Source organism: Cornus florida, unplaced genomic scaffold (genome assembly GCF_030987335.1).
Source record: "Cornus florida cultivar Cherokee Brave unplaced genomic scaffold, ASM3098733v1 CherokeeBrave_3.0.0_Hap2_Chr02, whole genome shotgun sequence".
In the NCBI taxonomy this organism is placed as follows: domain Eukaryota; kingdom Viridiplantae; phylum Streptophyta; class Magnoliopsida; order Cornales; family Cornaceae; genus Cornus; species Cornus florida.
The window spans coordinates 7,214,863-7,228,798 of record NW_026775572.1 but is presented as its reverse complement, the minus strand read 5'-3'; the positions used below and the strand labels follow the sequence as shown (position 1 = coordinate 7,228,798).

The window sequence follows — 13,936 nt, the reverse complement described above, 5'->3', positions numbered from 1 at the left end:
TATATATTATATACAGATAGAGGGAGGGAGAGAGAACGCTGGGTTACACTAATGCTCTTCCTCCTTTCTCTGTTGAGCACGCAATAACTCTTACATCACAGACAACATTTGGATGGTAAGCAAGCTTGCTTGATACGGATTTTTCTCAAACAATTGGATGCTTCAACAAAGGCTGAGAGGAAGATGGAAGTTAGGGGATTTCCACAAGTAATTGGTGGTTGCTGAAATTTTTAATGAAGCGACATAGTTTTATATAGGAGTAAAATTGTCTTTTACTATTTTTATTATAACCAATTGGTTGGAAATGTCACATTGGGAGTTAATTGTAAAAATTCAATAGTTCAAGGGAGCAAATTATAGTTCAGGGTGGTTAATTGCACATGGCCAATGCTTTTAGGGATTTTTTTGCATTTTACCCAAAAAAAAAAAAAAAAAAAAAATCATTATGGACTTTTTTTTTTTTTTTGTTTTGTTTTGTTTTTAGCTATTAAAATTTGATATTATAAACCTCAAGCTGTTTATTAAAAAAAATGTTACTCTCAATACAATTAATTTAATTTAGATACAATTGTTTTTTTTTTGATTGAATAAAAATTTGATTTGGCTACTAAATAACTTAATTCAGTAAAATCAAAAAATTGTATTAAAATAAAAATGAAAATGATTTATCGAGATCTGGTCATGTACTTTGAAAAATTGAAACCATCCATAAAACCAAAAAAAAAAAAAAAATGCTTTTCTAATTTGAACATTCGCACTCCTTTTTATGTTTTTTTTATTGTACCTGATTTTTTCTTTATTAAAGAAATGTTTTTAGAATATGCTTTTTTGATAACAAATTATTCACATCTCCAATTAAACCTGTTTGTAGCGCTAAGAATAAAATCTTAGATTTTTTAAAAATACGTTTACGAAATTATTTTATTTTATTTTATAATCCTGGAAAGAAATACGAAAAATGTTAAAAAGGCGTATTTGTAATCATTCGTTTTCATTACCTTCTTCCTCGTTTAATTATACCCACTTTCGTCACTTTCTCTCTAAAAAAACTCACACACACACTCTCTCTCTCTCTCCTCTCTCATCCTTGAATTGATCGCCGGAAAACCAATTCACTCCGATTGACTGGATCGCATTCTGGCGATCCGTCGCCGAGGATTGCCGCTCCGATCCGTCGGCCGTCAAGTCTCTGCAACGGCTCATCAATTCAAATACCAAGCGGAACAATTATTCTCCGGTTCGTACAATAGATTCATGTTACTTTTACTTTTGTATTCGCAGCCATTTGATTTCAAATAGTGTCAAACAATGCATAGATTTATGGGTATTTGATGCAATTGATCTGTTTGAACTTGTAATAACTGCGAAATTTTGATGATTCGATCGAATGTTTTAATTGTACAAATCTAGGGTTAGGGTTTATTAATTAGATTGAGATGTTCAACAAATTAATGAAGCGAGGACACCGTAAGCTGTCCAAATCGGACAGAGACGATCCCGCGGCATGCGGGAACGGTCCTCCAGGGAATTGGAATCTGGGTTCGGTTTTATCATCCAATGTTGTGGTAAACCACGCCTCTCGGGCTGGGCCTCCGTCGCCGGTGCAACAACAGCCCGGTGGAGCTGTGATCGTAGCTGCCCCGCCATTGGGGACCATTGAAACCCTCCCTCTGTTCCAGAGCGTTCCAGCCTCCGAACGCCAGCACTTGTTTCTTCGAAAATTGCAGATTTGTTGCTTTCAATTTGATTTCACGGACACCTTAAAAATGGTTAAAGAGAAGGAGATTAAAAGACACACTCTTGGGGAGCTTGTTGATCTTATACAATCGGGTTATGGAAAAATTACAGAAAGTAATCAAGAAGAAATGATTCGGATGATTTCAGTAAATATATTCCGGTGTTTGCCACCGGCATCCCATGAAAATACAGGCTCAGAACACATGGATCCAGACGAGGAGGATCCTTACCTCGACCCTGCATGGCCCCATTTACAGCTCGTGTATGAGCTGCTGCTGCGCTATGTCGTGTCATCTGATACAGACACCAGGGTTGCTAAGCGGTACATTGATTATTCCTTTGTTTTAAAATTGCTTGATTTATTTGATTCTGAGGACCCTCGAGAACGAGAGTATTTGAAAACTATCCTTCACCGCATATATGGGAAGTTTATGGTGCATCGTCCCTTTATAAGGAAAGCAATTAATAATATATTTTATCGGTTTATATACGAGACAGAGAGACATAGTGGTATAGGCGAGCTTTTGGAAATTCTTGGCAGTATAATCAATGGGTTTGCTCTGCCAATGAAAGAGGAGCATAAATTGTTTCTCGTCCGGGCACTTATACCACTCCACAAGCCCAAGCCAATTTCATTGTACCATCAGCAGCTCTCATACTGCATTACTCAATTTGTTGAAAAAGATTACAAGCTGGCGGATACTGTGATAAGAGGTTTGCTGAAATACTGGCCTGTCATCAATTGTCAGAAGGAAGTTCTCTTTCTTGGGGAGCTAGAAGAAGTGTTGGATGTAACTCAGGCTGCAGAATTTCAACGCTGCATGGTTCCTCTTTTCAGGCAGATATCCCGCTGTCTTAATAGCCCTCACTTTCAGGTTTGGTAAAACTTTTGACCTTTTCCGTTGTTACTAGTATATTTTTATAGGTTTCAAATTTTTTTATCTGAAATTTTGCCTTTTCAAGTATGGGTTAAGTCATATGTGCATGATTAAATTTTGCAAATGTATTTGGAGGTCTAAGTTTGCTGGTTGTGGAGTTGTTGCCAAGATAAATGCTTATTTTTATGGATGGTGGATGATGGTTTTATTCTTTTTCCTTTGCTTTTCAGTTTTTCTCTAACAAATGATTCTTCTTCTTTATTTATTTATTTTTTTTGTGGTAAGTTTTTCTGTTTCTGAAATTGCTTTGATTTGGTCCGTCACAAGTTTTTGCATTTTTCATCCATTTTGTTCATATGTGGTTCTTCCTTCTCTTTTATTTTCTGTTGTAATTTTTGTTACTTCACTTAAAGTCCGATGGCTACTGCCTGTTAAGTGGTTTTATTTTATACGAGGGAAAGTAATTTTAAGGTTGTTATTGCAGTTATTTTAGTATAGGAAGATCCCAGAAGTGTTCTACTCTCCCATAGTATAAATAATAAACACTTCTGATATAAATTTACCTTATTCTGAATGGATGTCTATGCTCCTTTCTTTACCCGCCTCAGAATTTTTTTTTAACGATGTCATGCCAAAAACATTTTGGCATGTTGGGAAGGTGCTTCAATATGTTATATATGTTAATTTTTCTTGTCAATTTAGTATTCAATAGGTCATAGAGAATAGATATTGTAACTTGAAGTTTACTTCTAATATGTCTGGATGATTAATACATTCTTTTTTCAATTTAAGAAAGAAATGAATTCATATATGCACCCTATTTTCAATGATATACATCCGGAGTTAATCGATTGCTTATTATGTTATTCCTTTTTTGTCCCTAAAAATAATTTTCATAAAGAAGCATGTGCAATCGCTTCCACTTCATGTCTCTTCCTGCAAAGGCAAAAAAAATTGGCTTGCTTTGTCTTGTAGTCTTCAATATAGTTTTCTGCTCTCTAATGTGAATGCAATCTGTACTCACGACAAACTCATCACAGATTCTATTTGATCTCATGATGTGATATATCTTGATATAACCTTAAAATGCTACAAACACTGTTGTGTAGTTGATCTTTATTTCAAGTAGATAGGAAATTTACCTTGTTGGGGAAACAATTAGTGTTTATTTATTAGTATTTGTCTTCATCTTGTTTAAGTCTCTAATGAACATGATCTCAACTCTTCAACAAATTGCTTTTTGATTTTGGTAAATCTTATAGAAGGGTGAAGAACTTTTAATGAAGGAATACTAATGAAAACCACCAATCTCTCCATCAGTATTTGGGTTTGGGCCATTCATTCAAGTGTCTCCATGTTGCAATACTTTGTTTTGGAAACATTAAGAATGATATAGAGAAGAATTAATGATCTTAAAAGCCTAGTAGCCAATTGAGTTGCGACAATGGCTTGGAAATTATTTGGGTTTGGCTACGCATTATGTTTCGTCATTTAATTTAATCTAAGGTGTTACCTCAGTCAAACAAAGTGTCATCATATCTTTCCTTAACTATTTCAAATCATGTTGGTTTGGACTTCCTTTCTCCTAGCATTATCTTCAATGTGGATTACAATATGCTTCCCCATTGGTGCAGTTATTTTTCTTCGTTGTACATTGTTAAACCATCTTAGATGATTTACTATGGGTTTATCTCCAATTGGTGCTACTTCAATTATTTCATGAATTTGTTTGCTTTTCTAGTTTCATTCTTTCATGTCTTGCCACATATCCATCTTTATATTTGTGTTTTGCCCATGCTCAATCTCTTGATCCTTGATATTCATTGTATCCCCACTTGTAATTTTAGTTTTACTATAGTTATATTCCATATAATCAGTTCTGGTTGTGGTTATCTTGAAATCATTTGACCATATAGCTTCTCTCAAGACCTCTAATGAGCACTTACCCCGATTCAAGTTTCACCAGTCAGAATAATATTATCACTATATAGCATATACTATGAAATCTTATCCTGAATTTGTCATGTTAGTTAATCGATAACTGAATAGGGAAAAATAAAAAAAATAAAAAATCGGTTACTGATCCAAAATGATGTGGGCTTAATGCCGATCCTTGATGTATGTCTACACTCTACAGTTGACTTGTTTCTCCAACAATTGTTCTTAGTATGGTCACATTTCTATATTACATGTCTTTAGCATGTTTATATATCTACTTGTGACTCTTTTTAATCCAAAAATCTGTCATATAATATTTCTAGGGACCCTATGATGGGCTTTCTTCAAGTTTATAAAAATCATATGAAATATTTCTTCAGGGACCCTATGATAGGCTTTCTTCAAGTTTATAAAAATCGTGTGAAATATTTATTTTTCTCTCACTATTTTTATTTTTATTAGTCGTCCACAATAAATAAATTTAGTTGTGAACCTTAGATATGAATTGAAATTGATTGTTTGTTGTTCAATAACTTAAGCTAAAGCTTCATAGTATTATCCAGATCTAGATCTAATATATATCTTCAATAGAAAATACACGATATGCTAGTGAGTTTTTATTTCATATTGGGGAAAACTCTTGATTAGATAAATTGAATGTTTCATCATAGAGCTAAGATATGAATATTGATGATAAATAGATTAGTTTTAAAGTCCAAACTGGTGACTGAAAAGCCTTTTCATATTCATTTCGTTAATTTTTATTTTAAGAAATTTTGAGTGTGATAGTTGATGGCATACTTTTCCTTCTAAGTTCTCGCTCCAGCATGACTGTTATTGAGCATTTATTAGATTATGAAGTATGACATAAAAAATGAATACCTAGTATTGGTGCAATGACCACCTGTTAATTGGCATAAGGAATATGTGTAATGCAATAGCCATTGCTTTGTTAGGACAATATCCCTCTTATATAAACCTAGAACTAAGACTTGGTCTAACTGGAAGGGTTAATCATAGTTCCTCAAGTCATTAGTTTCTTAGTTGGGAATCTGATCATTTCAAAGTCTACGAGTGGTTGAGATCGAGTTCATTACATCAATGGGTGTGCTCTCACTAAGCTTGCATTCTAGTTGCATGTTTTTCTCATAACATTATTATTACTTCAGTTGCACGGGTCTTCCGAATATTTAGCTCAGACCAAATCGTATTGCAGGTTGCAGAGCGAGCTCTTTTTTTGTGGAATAATGAGCACATTGTGAGCTTGATTGCGCAGAATCGGAGTGTTATATTACCAATCATTTTTGAGGCTTTGGAAAAGAATATTCGTTCTCACTGGAATCAGGCAGTCCACGGGCTGACTGTTAATGTTCGGAAAATGTTCTTGGATATGGATGCTGAGTTATTTGATGAGTGCGAAAGGCAGTATGCGGAGAGAGAGGCCAATGCAAGGGAGTTGGAAGAACAGCGGCAACTGACATGGCAGAGATTGGATGCTGCTGCAGCTCAAGGAGGGTGAGGGGATTCGAATTTATATAACTGACTACTCAAAGATCGGCGGCCGAGTGCATCACAATCCAATATGATCGATTGATGGATATGCTTCTCTCTCTATTCTTTCTTCTCTATCTTGATTTTCTTATACTTTTGCATTTTTAAAGCTCAATCTGATCATTGAAGATAACGAGGCAAAAGCAGCTGGCAATATATTCTTAAATTGTATTGGAATTTGCTGGTAGCGTTGCTGGTAGCGTGCCGTTGCAGAGTAAGAATGGTTTGTGAAGTATCTTTGTTGTAATTGTTTCCCTCCACAAATTTTTCCTCTATGAAGTTCAGAAACACTCTCTTGGTTCACACTTGCAAAATTATAAACTTGCCTTTCCAAATGAATTAGGCGCCTTACTTAGTCCAGACACTGGATATATTGATGTAAATTGGGTTTGTTTGAAATTCATAATGTATTCCATTCGACAAAATTATTTATATATATATATATATATATATATATATTCCAAATTGACAATTTTAACTCACCTATTGTTTCAGTATTTACATTCATATATTACTGTCATAATATAAGAACATTTTCGATGCAAAATGTCATTTTTGTATGTTAAATTTATATTTTTAGAGGAACTACAGCTTCAAAATGTTATATTTTAGTAATTCTGTTCTAATGGTGTATTTCATCCAAAATGTTATTTTTTGACACAACAATTATTATTTTTCAACTATCATTCTCAACTATAATTTTTAACAATTATTTTTATTTTTATTTTTTTTTTGGTGTTGTGAGTGTTTGTATTTTATTTAGCTTGTCTTATTAAAAATAAATAAATAAAAACACTAACACATACATATATACACGAACACAACAGACATATATATATACACACAACAGACATACATATACATATACACACAACACTGACACATATGTATATACAAGGACATATATATATATACACACACACAAGCACAACACTAAATTGGGCAGCACAACACCAAATTGACAATCCATGTGAGAGAGAAGAGAGAAGAAAGAGAGCAATAATAGGTCTGACAATACTTATATGTTGTGTTATATTCGGCACAACATTTGACAAAATTATATTTTGGTAGTCCATTTGACGTGCCACTAGAGAGCCCATTTTAAACTCACATGATATATTTTAAAAATAGCAGCCCAAATAGTAGCTCATTGGAGTTGCTCTCCGTAAAAAATTTGCATCAGGCTTCAGCTTGGGTTGAAGTATCAATGCCCAACTGGCACAAAACATAGAAATAGGTCGCCTTTAAACAAACTAATTGGATCAAAACCAATTTGAAGTACTGTATCCACAACAAAGGCACGAACAAGTCAAACTTGTAGCATTCATCCCACAGCTGTGGCAGTTTTCGGGAGATGGGATGTATAATTACATCTTTCTTCTAGATGGCTGTTGATACTTACCGTATCATAAACGGGTGTTGGAGCTAGATTGCTGTCAGTTTTCGACTATTTCTGTTTTACTCACATTTTCTGTAATTATCTCTGTTCTACTTACAATTGCATCTTCAAAATGTTGTACTTGGACCACCTTAGGTAACGGAAATAAATTTCAAAATAAAGTAGAGTAATATACATCAATAACAATATTAATCTTACTTGTATAGTTTAGTTCCACCATAATTCAGGATATTTTAGTCAACTAAATACTCCATTAACAACAACTACATAAATTTATCAAAATGAGCATAATAATTTAAGAGAGAATAAAAAATAAATATTTTTCCAAATCTACTCATTACAAATAGTTTCTCCCTTACAAGAAGTAAACCTATATTAATAGTATGTCAAGCAATTCCTGAATAATATTTAAATTTGACTTGAATATTTACAGGCGTTTTCATTCACATCTTAGCAAAAAAAACAAAGAAAAAATATTTTCATTCATATCTTATCACAGCATCAAATATCTTATCACAGCATCAAATAAAATCAATATAATAACAGAAGATAGAAGAATTTAAAGCTAAAACAGTGGATTCAAAAGTTTATATATGCAACAATAAGGTAACGAAAATAAAGAAAATTACAAGGAATATTCTAAAAACCCTTCAACTAAAAGTAGAGTAAACTGTTTTTAGTCAGTATGTCATAAACTAATTAATCTTATTTTTATAGCTTAGTTCCATCATGAGTCAGGATATATTTATTAGTCAACTACATATTTTATTGACAATTATGTAAATTTATAAAAATGAGCTTAATTAATAATAATGAAAGAGAAAATAAAAATAAACATAGAGCAACTTACTTAAATATTTTCCGAATCTACTCATTTCAAATAACTCTTTTCTCGCCAGAAGTAGTAAAACCTATATTAATAGGACAATTTAAAGTGTCAGCAAATTTCTGAATAGTATGTATCCTTGATATTACTATGTATATATATTTGCATTCACAAATTATCCAAGCATTTAATCAAAATCAATATAATAACAGAAAGTAAAAGAATTTAAAGCTAAAACCAGGACTCAAAATTCATAATGAGTAATAGCAGAAGAAATAATATATCTATGATGAAAGAGTCAAAAGTGACAAGAAGGATAAGAGGAGTTGGCAATGGATAAAAAATTTATCTAATAATATGCGCAGGACCGTTGAGTGGGGGGATCCCTAACAATTGTAGGTGTAACATACTGTGTGTGTGTGTGTGTGTATATATATATATATAAGTCCTTTCATGAGAGAGCTAGCATGCAGAGAAGACATTAGACATGGACACACACATATACATAAACATACACACATACTGATTGATATAACATTCATCCTCATATTTTTAAAATAAGAACATATAAATATACTACTCCTAGCTGTATACAAGTTTGACAAAAATATATCCATACACATATTACTCCAATAACCTCATTAATGGCATTGATGTTCTTGATCGATCGAGATGGATTAGTAATTTAAATGTACATTTGGGCGTGTATAATTATATTTTTAACAAATCAAAATAATTTCTTTAAGAAAATCAGAGAAATAACTTTCCATATACAAATGTAAGATTACTTGTAACTTTCTTATTAATAAAATATTTTCATAAAAAGAGAATATTTCATGGCTTTAAGGAGAAAATCAAGCAAGTTAATGTACCTGATGATTGAGGGGGCATTGATTAAATAACCCTAAATCCTAGTAGATGAGAGTGATGTCTTCCAAAATTTAACTTAACTTTCTCTTCTCTTTCTCTCGCATTTATAGACGCATGCACATATATATATATATATATATATATATATATAAAATATTTTAATGTTACATAGTATATCAGTCCACCTTTATATTGTGGTCAAAACTCAAAACTGATTTTTGTCTGAAAAGCTAAAACTGTCTCAGAAATCACATGGGTTCACAGAGCAATGACCGGTCAATTTTTTTGTTTTATTTGTTTTCTCAGATTGATTGACAGGCCTTTCATCCCCATCCCACCTTTAGTTATTATCTTATCCAATACTCGCTTCATCTGTCTCATTCATCACCGTCCACGTGTCCTCAATACCACAACAGAAAACAATTTTGATCATCAACGTTGTAAAACACATTATTTTTATTGGAGAGATACAAATCCACTTGCCTGCTGTAGTTTTAATTTTGAATTGATAATACTACAATATTAATAAATTTGGTAATACAATATTACTTATTAAATTAAGAACGTCCCACAAAAAATTATCCATTTTTATATTTTTTAGGTATGTAAATGTTTTTTTATAATATTACCAATTTAATCTTTGTGTATTGAATTTATAAAAAGTAAACTGACCCACTAGACAAATTGACAAGAGATAATTTTTTATTTTATTATATATATATATATAGGATGGAGGAAGTATATTTTTATTTAATAGTGCAAAAGCATTATATGTTATATTTGTCAATATATATATATATATATAATATGTTATATGAATATTAAATTGAAGAAAAAAATATATTGCATTGGTGTTTTATTATTGTTGCATGAGTGTTGATTTTTAAAAATAGAATGTTGCATTCTTAATTTGAAATACACGAAATTATATAATGTACTAAAGAAGTGATATACATGCAAATTGTGAATAAATCTATTCAATTAAGGTGAGTAGCGTAGTGGCTTGTTCAACTTCCATTGCATCATAATATGATAACGCTAACAATCTTCACTTATTAATTAATTTTAAAAACAAAGTAATACTGTTTGAACTCGACTCAAATCTCCAACAAAGTGAGTGTTCCAGCTTGAGTTCATTTACATGCAAATTTAAACAATGCATATATGCCTGTGTTTTTCATGCCATATATCGAAATATTGATGCCATATGAGATAACAATACATATATTTATTAAAGTTGTTTTCCAAAAACACACACACATGCGCACATGAAAGAAAAAAACGTGTTTGTATATATATTATCAACCCAGTATATGCCTGTGTCTCCGTTTTCCCATAGAACTGAAAAGATGGGAACAATACAACAATAATACCGCCTCCGCCATCATGAAAAACTTCTTTAAACCACAGCATAGTCTCCGACTCTCTGTTGTGGAGACCAGTATTGTTCTTTAATGTCTCTCTATGAATTGGTTCAAAGTTTCCAAGCTAAAATTCAAATCAAAAAATAAAAGGTTGCGCAATGGCAATGCTCATAGTAATCTCTACAAAAACAAGAAAAAATGTGCATCGTGCTTTTCATGCCATTTCCAAATTGTTCATCAATGTGAAATCAAGGGGCAATTAACAGATTTCAATTTAAGCTACATCCACTGTCATATGGTTCCAGTAAATTCAGAAAAAATTGATATCAGCAAACTGTACCATTACTTCCATAACCATTCAAGATGGTAAGAATACCCAACTTCTAGTATGCTTACTGGTCAGATACCTGCCCCCAACCATAGAATGATTTAATACTTCAAAATCCAAGTTGAAATATTCAATCAAGAGCTTTGTTAAGCCTCAAGAAATTTAGTTGTTTGAATCTCAATCGTGGTTCAGTTTCTCAAAAAGCATCAGGTCTAAGGTTCGACTCTTCTGAGGAGCAAACAATTCCTTTGGGGGATGAGTATTGTAGGTGTAGGCAATGCCCCGTCACCCCAAGTCAACACTTTGCACACCATGTCATCAAAGTCAATGTCAAGATAACCTCAACTCTATTAAACTCAAAGAGGCGAAGTCCCCTAAAAAGATTTCACTTACGAAACGAGGCAAGCCAAGAACGAACAGTTGATCAAAGGACCTCGAGTCTCGATCCGACTCCATCACCCTGGACATCGAGCACACCAAAGCCTCGAATGTGCCAAGGTAAAACAGTCGATCATAGGACCCAGAGCCTCGATCTGACTCCACCAGCCTAGACATCGAGCACCCCAGAGCCTCGAATGTACCAAGGTGAGACAGTTAATCGAAGGACCCAAAGCCACGATTTGACTCCACCAGCCTAGACATCGAGCGCCCCAGAGCCTCGTATGTACCAAGGTGAGACAGTATCGAAGGACCCAAAAACTCGATCCAAGTTTTTGTTCAATAACTTCATGATATCCTTCACCATTCCTTCCTCATACTCATCACTTTTATGAGTTTTTTCTTCCTCTTTAAGGTAGAGGGCCCCTGGTTTCTGTCTCAAACTAATCTCCTAAAATCAGAGAGGCTACTTAGCTCCCTCCCTGTTTCTTCTTGGGTGAAAAACCATGCACCTACTTTACATTCTGCAAAAAAGAAAAAACTCTTTGTACCTCTAAATTAGAAGAAAGGCTTAAAGATGAGCGATTTGGCCTGGACTGCTGGGAGGGCACAGGGCTTTCTTTAGTTTCAACGGCCAAAACTATGATGCCAACAGAGAAGATACTTATTTCTTTAGTATGTCAGACACAAACAATGCAAAAAGACAAGTAAATTCAAGCGTAATGTTTTGAGAAATGCCATCGCCTATCTTCCTTTTTGTCTCACTATTTACTCCTCCATCATGTGTTCTTAGTCGCATCAATATATCTTTTCAATACCTTTTTTTTTCAGAAACCTTCCATGTCAACTGTTTTGTGTATCTTATAATATAGTTTTACCATATGTAGGTCTTTCTTCTTTTGAAACACTATTTCATCAATCACTTGAGTAGCAGCTCCCATGTTAGATTTCCTTGGCATAACACCAAAACCATTTCCTAATAATATTGCTTCATGTTGTATTATTTGCTCAATCAATCTATTCCTGCGTTTCATTGTTTAATACAGTGATAGTTAGTTGTTCCAACATATTGCTACTACCATGCTTTGCCTTCATTCATCCAGCATCTTCTTCATCTGTAATTTCTTTTATACAAATTAGGCAGTCAGATTACTTCCAAGCATGAACAAATGTTCCATTAGACCCTATACGCCCCAAACACTTCCAAGTTGCATGATGAACTGCATATATATGATTGACATCTAAATTGATTCAATATGTCCCACGAAAAGTTCAGCCAATCATCATCCGCTATCTGAGATTATTCCATCAATACCCAAATACTTCCAGCATTAACAAATGTTCCATTAGGTCCCATAAGCCCCAAACACTTCCGAGTTGCATAACCAACTGCATATATATGATTGGCACCTAAATTGATACATTATGGCCCACAAAAGTTCAGCTAATCCGCCCACTATACAGAAGTCAGTTAATAACAAGAAAAGGCCAAAAGAGATGAACCGTCAGATATATACAAACCCAACAAACCTAATTAATGCAAATAAAGGGATGCTCCCACTTTCAACTTGCAGATTGGCAATTGAGTGGATTTGACCGAATTCACAGATGCAGATCCTAGCTCTGTGGTTAAACCTTGCTGTGGCGTACAAGGTTAAAATTGATTGACTGGAGATTTGGGGGTGGGAGAGACAGGCACAAACACCTAATCATTTCACGTATTAGCTGGAGGGGGAAAAAAATCACTGGTTGGAATGGGGTATAAAAATGCCTTAGAAACTTGCAAGGCACCTAGTACTGAAAGTACCTAATAAAAAACCACGAAAGCAACATATCACTAGGCCACAAAAATTGAGAGTGGATTTGTCCAAATTTGCAGATGCAGATCCTACACTCTCTGTGGTGTAAAACTTGATGTAGTTACAAGGTCAAACTTGATTGGTTGGAGTTGGGGTTGGGGGAAACACTTAATCCTTTCACGTATTAGCTAGTGGGAAAAAGTACTAGTTGGAATGAGGTATAAATATGCCTTAGAAACTTGCAAAGCACCTAGTACTGAAAACGCCTAATAAAAACCAAAAAAGCACCATATCTTCCTTTTTTTTTTTTTTTTTTTTTTTTTCTTTTTTTTTTTGCCCGGAAGGTAATGAAAGCAACATATCCCTAGGCCACAAAATTGGATTGATCATTTCACTGTTTATATTAATTTAACGATCTACTTAGTTTCACTTTCACCTTTTGGTTGCATATATATTAATTTCTGCACATAAATTATACATATATATATATATATATATATATAGATCATTACTTGGTATAACAGGAAAAACTCATGATTGACAAGCATGAAGACACAAGGTCAAGGATGAGACCAGCCATTTTGTACAAAATAATGGCAAAAGGTTAGACTTATCTGTGGCCATACTAATGAGTTAAGTAGTAATTGAAGATATTACAATTTAGCATGTAGTTTGATTGAGGTTGTAGTAATAAAAAGAACATAATGGTGAAACATTAATCATGTACTAGAACCCAATAGTCAGGACCCTAGATAATTAGGGAAAAGAATTGTTGAGTCGAGTTGGAAAGCATATGCGATATCAAAATTTTGATATAAGGCATCCAAATATAAAATATATCATTGTCTATTAAAAACTGAAACAAACC

General features: G+C 33.4%; 1 protein-coding gene across 2 annotated transcripts; it reads left to right on the top strand.

Moving 5' to 3' along the window:
* The first annotated feature begins 998 nt into the window (after positions 1 to 998).
* On the top strand, positions 999 to 6,529 carry LOC132293375 (serine/threonine protein phosphatase 2A 57 kDa regulatory subunit B' beta isoform-like). Of its 2 annotated transcripts, none has more exons than XM_059790829.1 (2): positions 999 to 2,617; positions 5,770 to 5,950. In XM_059790829.1, exons 1-2 carry the CDS (start codon positions 1,437 to 1,439, stop codon positions 5,813 to 5,815), a joined length of 1,227 nt encoding a protein of 408 aa, XP_059646812.1. In that variant the 5' UTR covers positions 999 to 1,436; the 3' UTR covers positions 5,816 to 5,950. The 2 variants fall into 2 exon arrangements, with proteins under 2 accessions (XP_059646812.1, XP_059646811.1); XM_059790828.1 differs by having other exon boundaries at positions 1,001 to 2,612; positions 5,770 to 6,529.
* Positions 6,530 to 13,936: the final 7,407 nt, after the last annotated feature.